At 31.6% G+C, this 8,482-nt stretch overlaps 1 protein-coding gene across 1 annotated transcript; it reads left to right on the forward strand.

Moving 5' to 3' along the window:
- Positions 1–2,783: 2,783 nt before the first annotated feature.
- LOC135137898 (26S proteasome non-ATPase regulatory subunit 10-like) lies at positions 2,784–3,902 on the forward strand. Its single transcript, XM_064067670.1, has one exon. It carries the CDS (start codon positions 2,784–2,786, stop codon positions 3,900–3,902), a length of 1,119 nt encoding a protein of 372 aa, XP_063923740.1.
- Positions 3,903–8,482: the final 4,580 nt, after the last annotated feature.

The raw sequence follows: 8,482 nt of genomic DNA on the forward strand, positions 1-8,482 counted from the left end.
TGCTTATAAAACTCTTTAGAAAAACCTAAACTCAGCTTCACACACTTCTTGCCTCCATTTCACTGACTTATTTTATTTACTGTAAAATATGAATTGAATTCTATTTTAACAAGCGGTAGAATCTAAAATTTAAAACAAAGTAAAAAGGGGCCCCTCCCACCCACCCTTATTCCATTTTCATCATTCATTCTTTTTGGTCATGAAGAAAAAATTTCACGACTTTAATTATTCAATTTTTCAATTTTTTTTCTTCATTTTTTTCAATTTGAAATGTTTAGAGTTTTCAAGTTTAAAATTTTCAATTTTCCAAATTTTGATATTTTGCAATTTTTCGGTTTTTCATTTTCGTTGTTTTTTCACTTATTCAATTTTTCATTTTTTTTATTTTTAAGATATGCGACTCTTCGAGTTTTCATTTTTTAATTTTTCAATTTTTCGATTTTCCGATTTTTGGATTTTCAGTTTTCAGATTTTGCAATTTTTCTATTTGCAATTTCTCAAGTTTTTAATTTTTAATTTCTCACTTTCGGAATTCTTCAATTTTCCGTTTCTTCAATTTTTGACTGATTTTAGCAAATCACATACCCTCTAAGAAAACAGAGGGTGGGTGGGCGGGGCTAGTACTTGCCAAGGTAAGGTTGAATAATAAAGAGTAGTCACTGGAATAAAGAGGGGGTGGTGGGCGGGGCTACTACTTGCTTATAAAGCTCTTTAGAAAAACCTAAACACAGCTCCACCCACTTCTTGTCTCCATTTCACTGACTTATTTTATTTACTGTAAAATATGAGTTGAATTCTATTTTAACAAGTGGTAAAATCTAAAATTTAAAACAAAGTAAAATGAGGCCCCTCCCACCCACCCTTTTTCCATTTTCATCACTCATTCTTTTTGGCCATGAAGAAAAAATTTCACGACTTTTTAATTATTCAATTTTTCAATTTTTTTTTCTTCATTTTTTCAATTTGAAATGTTTCGAGTTTTCAAGTTTAAAATTTTCAATTTTCCAAATTTTGATATTTTGCAATTTTTCGGTTTTTCATTTTCGTTGTTTTTTCACTTATTCAATTTTTCATTTTTTTTTATTTTTAAGATATGCGACTCTTCGAGTTTTCATTTTTAAAGTTTTCAATTTTTCGATTTTCCGATTTTTGAATTCTCAGTTTTCAGATTTTGCAATTTTTCTATTTGCAATTTCTTAAGTTTTTAATTTTTAATTTCTCTCTTTCGGAATTTTTCAATTTTCCGTTTCTTCAATTTTTGACTGATTTTAGCAAATTACATACCCTCTAAGAAAACAGAGGGTGGGTGGGCGGGGCTAGTACTTGCCAAGGTAAGGTTGAATAATATTAAGAGTAGCCACTGGAATGAAGAGGGGGTGGTGGGCGGGGCTACTACTTGCTTATAAAACTCTTTAGAAAAACTTAAACTCAGCTCCACCCACTTCTTGTCTCCATTTCACGGACTTAATTTATTTACTGTAAAATATGAATTGAATTCTATTTTAACAAGCGGTAGAATCTAAGGTTTAAAACAAAGTAAAAAGGCCTCCTCCCACCCACCCTTATTCCATTTTCATAATTCATTCTTGTTGGCTATGAAGAAAGATTTTCACGACTTTTTAATTATTCAATTTTTCAATTTTTTATTTTTTTTCCTTCAATTTTTCAATTTGAAATGTTTCGAGTTTTCAAGTTTAAAATTTTCAATTTTCCAAATTTTGATATTTTGCAATTTTTCGGTTTTTCATTTTTGTTGTTGTTTCATTTATTCAATTTTTCAGTTTTTTTTTTTGTTTTTAAGATATGCGACTCGAGTTTTCATTTTTAAATTTTTAAATTTTTCGATTTTCCAATTTTTGGATTTTCAGTTTTCAGATTTTGCAATTTTTCTATTTGCAATTTCTCAAGTTTTCAATTTTCAAATTTTCACTTTCTGGATTTTTCAATTGTTTCTTTTCAATTTTTGGATTTGCAATTTTTCAATTTTTATTTTTTTTTTTTTTCTTAGTACCTACTTGCTAAGATAAAACTGATTTTAGCAAATCACAGACCCTCTAAGAAGGTAGAGGTTGGGTGGGCGGGCCTAGTACATGCCGAGATAAAACTAATTTTGGCAAATTACATACCCGCTAAGGAAATAGAGGGTGGGTGGGCGGGGCTAGTACTTGCTAAGATAAGACTGAATAATATTCAATACTACTGGCTTATAAAACTCTTTAGAAAATCCTAAACTCATATTTTAACCCTGCCACCCACCTTTATTCCATTTTCATCATTCATTCTTATTGGTTCTAAATTTTTCGATTTTTCAATTTTAAAATTATCAAATCGAAAGAAATATTGAAAAAATAGAGGGAATGTAAAAAGGAAAAATTGTGATACGAAATCGAGAAAATCAAAACTATGAAAAACAAAAATAAAGGACTTGAAAAATTGAAGAAACGAAAAATTGAAAAAACGAAAAATTTAAAAAAACGAAACATTAAAAACAAGAAACTGAAAAATCGAAAAATGAAAAATCCTAATACCAAAAAATTGATCGAAGGTAAGTAAATCCACATTTTTACACCCCGTATAAGGAAATGTAAAGAATATTAATGCAATGATAAGTCACTATTAAGATAGGATTTATTCAGCAAAATTTCAAGGTGACGTCATCAGTTTTTTGGGAGGATAAGTACATATATTTAGGTTAAACATCTATCACGCTTATCATAACTTTAAAACATCGGTGGACAATAAAAACACAATACAATTTTTCATATCTTTTATTAAAATTGCAAATGTCAAAAGTCAACCACCCTGATAATGCTGGCTGGATACCGCTTCACCTAGCTTGCTGCAACGGCGACGTCGAAACCGTCCATTGCTTAGTGAAATGTGGGGCCGAAATCAATTGCTCTTCGAAAGATGGTCGGACACCAATCTACATGGCTTCATCGGAAGGCCACGACCAAACCGTTGAATGCCTAGTGGCATGCGGAGCCGAGATCAATCGCGTTGATAATTTTGGTCGGACACCACTTTATGCAGCTACCAATAACGGCCACGAAAAAGCTGTTGATTGTCTAGTGAAACACCAAGCCGAAATCAACCGCACTGATGATAATGGCCGGACAGCGCTTCACCTAGCTTCCTGGCAAGGCCATGAAAGAACTGTCCAATGTCTTGTAAAACTTGGCGCCGAACTCAACCACGTTGACAATTATGCTTGGACACCGCTTTATGCAGCTTCCAAAATAGGCTCCAAAAAGATTGTTGATTTTTTTGTGAAATCCGGAGCCGAAATCAATCTAACTGACAATGATGGTTGGACACCGCTTCATGTAGCTTCCCGGATGGGTCACCTCAAAACCGTCGAATGCCTGTTGACATCGGGAGCCGACATCAATCGCCCTAGTAAAAACGACGAGACACCTCTTTACTTAGCTTCGTTCAACCTCCACGAAAAAGTTGTCAAATATCTAGTCAAACACGGAGGCGATATCAATCGCACTAATAAAGATGGCCACACATTACTTCACGTGGCTTCCTTGAAGAATCGTGAAAAAATTGTCGAATGTCTAGTGAAATGTGGAGCCGAAATCAATCGCGTTGATAATGACGGTTTGACACCGCTTCACGTAGCTTCTTGGAACGGTCACCACAAAATTGTCGAATGTTTAGTCAAATGCGGAGCCGAAATCAACCGGGCTAATGATGACGATCGGACACCACTTCACCTAGCATGCTTGAATGGCCACGAAATGATTGTCGAATGCCTAATCAAATATGGAGCCGAAATCAATTTCATTTCTAAAAATGGTTTCACACCGCTTGATATCGCCATTTTTATGAATCATACTAAAATTGTAAACTTTTTAAATGAAAAATTCGCCAAAAAAACTGGAACTTATAACTAATAACTGAACCTTGATTACGTCATTTTATAATAAATTTTATTTTTAAATTTTTAAAAATTAACACACTTGGTTTATGAATCAGATTTTACTATTTTTGCAAAAAACTTTAAAAAGAATGTTTATTTCATCAATTTCAGAACATGGTAATTTGTACCTTTTTGGTTTCTTGGACAAGAAGAAAAAAATTTTGAATGGTGCACTGTTTGAGTGTGAGCAAAATATTTTCAGTGAAATTATGAGTTTCTGCGTGTTGAGCATATCTGAAGATAACTTTTAGAAAATCACCTTTCAAAATCATATTTTATTTTACAATAATTATAAGAAATTGGAAATAGCTTCCCTGATCCAGGTCTTTTAAAAGTGAGCGGTGTATAATATTAATTAGTCATATCACTATAATACCATTAGGGATGTACTCTTGTTTCTCGAAATAACTATAAACTACGATGCGAAGGAAATCTCCTGATCAAATTCGCTTATTGCTTGTGAGAATCAAAACTTCTATTAAGATGATTTTGCTTCGCATCATGGTAATTTTTACTTTAATTTTAATTTTTTTATTTATAAGTAAAGTTGTATGTATATATTTCAACGAAATTAGTATATGTAATGTATAGATAATAACATGCTATTTAGTTTCTTTTTAGTCACCCTATTTCTGTGTCCTATTCTCCCATTTCAAAGTCCAAAACAGGTCTTTTTTATTTAATAATAAGTGAATCGTTTGCATTTTTTGTCACAAAAAATCAAAAGCAACCAATATTCCAAAATTAGTAATCAAAATTGGTCCAAGATTATTTCGACAGAACTTGCCACGCCTCAATTTTTTGCTTGAATTTGTCCATTCTTCAATTTTTCATTTTTTTTCTTCATTCTTTCGATTTGAAATGTTTCCAGTCTTCAATTTTAAAATTTTCAGTTTTCCAACTTTTGGTTTTTAAGTTTTTATATTTTGCAATTTTTGAGTTTATTATTTTCGTGATTTCTTTCACTTATTCGATTTTATTTTTTTGCTTTTCCAATTTTTAATTTTTTTTCGTTTTTCCATTTTTATGATAATGCGATTCTTCGAGCTTTCATTTTAAAATTTTTCAGTTTCCCTATTATTCAATTTTCAGATTTTGCTATTTTTCTGTTTGCAATTTCTCAAGTTTTTCAATTTTTCGTTTCTTAAATTTTTGGAATTGCAATTTTTCAATTTTTATTTATTTATTTTTTTTGTTAGTACTTGCTAAGATAATTCTGATTTTAGCACATCACATACCCTCTAAGAAAGTAGAGGGTGGGTGGGCGGGCCTAGTATATGCTAAGATAAAACTAATTTTGGCGAATCGCATACCCTCTAAAAAAATAGGGGGTGGGTGGGCGGGGCTGTTACTTGCCAAGATAAGGCTGAATAATATTAACAGTAGCCACTGGAATTAAGAGGGGCCGGTGGGCGGGGCTACTACTTACTTATAAAACTCTTTAGAAAAACCTAAACTCAGCTCCGCCCACTTCTAGTCTCCATTCCACTGACTTATTTTATTTACTGTAAAATGTGAATTGAATTCTATTTTAACAAGCGGTAGAATCTGAGATTTAAAATAAAGTAAAAGGGGCCCCTCCCACCCACCCTTATTCCATTTTCATCATTCATTCTTATTGGCTCTGAAGAAAGAATTTCACATTTTAATTGTTCAATTTTTCAATTTTTTATTTTTTTTTTCATTTTTTTCAATTTGAAATGTTTCGAGTTTTCAAGTTTAAAATTTTCAATTTTCCAAATTTTGATTTTTTCAATTTTTATATTTTGCAATTTTTCGATTTTTTATTTTCGTAATTTTTTCACTTATTCAATTTTTATTTTTTTTTTATTTTTAAGATATGCGACTCTTCGAGTTTACATTTTTAAATTTTTCGATTTTTCGGTTTTCCAATTTTTCGATTTTCAGTTTTCAGATTTTGCAATTTTTCTATTTGCAATTTCTCAAGTTTTTAATTTTTAATTTCTCACTTTCTGAATTTTTCAATTTTTCCTTTCTTTAATTTTTGGATTTGTAATTTTTCAATTTTTATTTATTTATTTATTTTTTTGTTAGTACTTGCTAAGATAAGAGTGATTTTAGCAAATCACATACCCTCTAAGAAAGTAGAGGGTGGGTGGGCGGGCCTAGTACATGCTAAGATAAAACTAATTTTGGTAAATCATATACCCTCTCAGAAAATAGAGGGGGGGGTGGGCGGGGCGACTACTTGCTTATAAAACTCTTTAGAAAAACCTAAACTCAGCTCCGCTCACTTCTTGTCTGCATTTCATGACTTATTTTATTTACTGTAAAATGTTAATTGAATTCTATTGTAACAAGCGGTAGAGTCTAAGATTTAAAACAAAGTGAAAAGGGACCTCTCTCACCCACCTTTATTCCATTTTCATCATTCATTCTTATTGGCTCTGAAGAAAAAATTTCACTTTTTAATTATTCACTTTTTCAATTTTTCATTTTTTTATTTTTTTTCTTCATTTTTTCAATTTGAAATGTTTCGAGTCTTCAAGTTTAAAATTTTCAATTTTCCAAATTTTGATTTCTTCAGTTTTTATATTTTGCAATTTTTCGATTTTTCATTTTCGTTATTTTTTCACTTATTCAATTTTTCATTTTTTTTTATTTTTAAGATATGTCACTCTTCGAGTTTTCATTTTTAAATTTTTCAAAATTTCGATTTTCCAATTTTTGGATTTTCAGTTTTCAGATTTTGCAATTTTTCTGTTTGCAATTTTTCAATTTTTATTTATTTTTTTTTTTGTTAGTACTTGCTAAGATAAGACTGATTTTAGCAAATCACATACCGTCTAAGAAGGTAGAGGGTGGGTGGGTGGGCCTAGTACATGCTAAGATAAAACTAATTTCGGCAAATCACATACCCTCTAAGAAAATAGAGGGTGGGTGGGCGGGACTAGTACTTGCCAAGATAAGACTGAATAATATTCAATACTGCTCGCTTATAAAACTCTTTAGAAAAACCTAAACTCATATTTTAACAAGCGGTAGAATCTAAGATTTAAAATACTCCCACGCACCCTTATTCCATTTTCGTCATGCATTCTTATTGGCTCTGAAGAAGAATTTCACGACTTTTTAATTATTCAATTTTTCAATTTTTCAATTTTTTATTTTTTTCTTCCCGAGCGTAAGCAAAGGAAGTATTGTAATCGAGTCCGTCGGCCGACTCTCTACTTTTACGTTTTCTCGATCTTTCATGACCCATAGAAGACGAAGAAATAGGTCTCCCATTTCCGTCTGTCTGTCCGTCTGTCCGTCTGTCCGTCTGTCCGTCTGTCCGTCTGTCCGTCTGTCCGTCTGCCGTCCCGGATTTTTATTAGACAGATAATCTCCGAAAGTACTCGACCGATTGTTGTGAAATTTTGTACTTATATTAAGAATATCATGTAGATGGTAAAACGCTAACCAAAATTTGTCTAATCATCCCCACCACCAAAGCGATGACGTCACTTCAAAATTGTACATAGTAAATGGGTTTTCAATTGTATAAAATAACATAGTCCTACACATGTAGTTTACAACTCTGAATCGACTTTTCACCCGAAACGTCCAGATTTTTGGAAAAAAAATCAAAATTATAAAACAACATTTTGAAATTTAATTTTTAATCTGCTAACCAGAATGCTTTGAAATGTTGCAGATGTTTTAAGGCTATAAAGAGCATCATAAATCTTTAGTCAAAAAATATTTGCTTATCCCCTCCAAAAACTTGATGACGTCAGCTCAAAAGTTTGTGGAATAAATCATATCTAAAATGTACAAAATATGATGAGTCTGTACTTGTGATCTATCACTCCATTCATATTTTTTGGATTTGCATATACAGGGTGATTCAAAAAAATTAATGAAAGCGTAAATTTATTTTACTGATTTACTCAGAAACTACAAAACCGAATGCTTTGAAATCTTGCAGATGTTTTAAGGTTATAAAGAGCATAATAAATGTTTAGTCAAAATATATTTGCTTATCCCCTCCAAAAAATTAATGACGTCAGCCCGAAAGTTTGCCGAATAAATCCTATCTAAACTGTAAAAATATGATGAGTCTGTACTTGTAATTTATCACTCCATTCATATTTTTTGAATTTGCATATACAGGGTGACTCAAAAAAATTAATGAATGCGTAAATTTACTTTATTGATTTACTCAGGAAATACAAAACCGAATTCTTTGAAATCCACTGCGAAAAAAAAACATAATAGGCATGCAGTCGTCACGTTTCCGACAGCAAGGGAAGTACTGTCTAAACTCTTTAGACCAATTTTTTTAAGTGAAAATTTTCCAATGGTGCCCCCTTCTTTACTTTTCGGCCAAATTTTGACATTTTCGAAACTTAACTAAACACATTTTCTTGTAGATTTCGAGCTCTAGAAGTAATTTCCGGAATCGTTTCTTTGACAACTGTAACCGTTTTTCCCGAATCGGCCGTTGAAATATCGAGATTTTTAGAAATTTTCAAAAATTCGCATTTCCTACCGATTCTTCCGAAAATGTTTCTCCGTGACCATCAACACGCTATATTTTTGGAATCAGTT

The sequence above is a fragment of the Zophobas morio genome, unplaced genomic scaffold, assembly GCF_036711695.1.
Source record: "Zophobas morio isolate AGI-343-1 ecotype UQ-CSIRO unplaced genomic scaffold, CSIRO_AGI_Zmor_V1 ptg000030l, whole genome shotgun sequence".
Classification (NCBI taxonomy): domain Eukaryota; kingdom Metazoa; phylum Arthropoda; class Insecta; order Coleoptera; family Tenebrionidae; genus Zophobas; species Zophobas morio.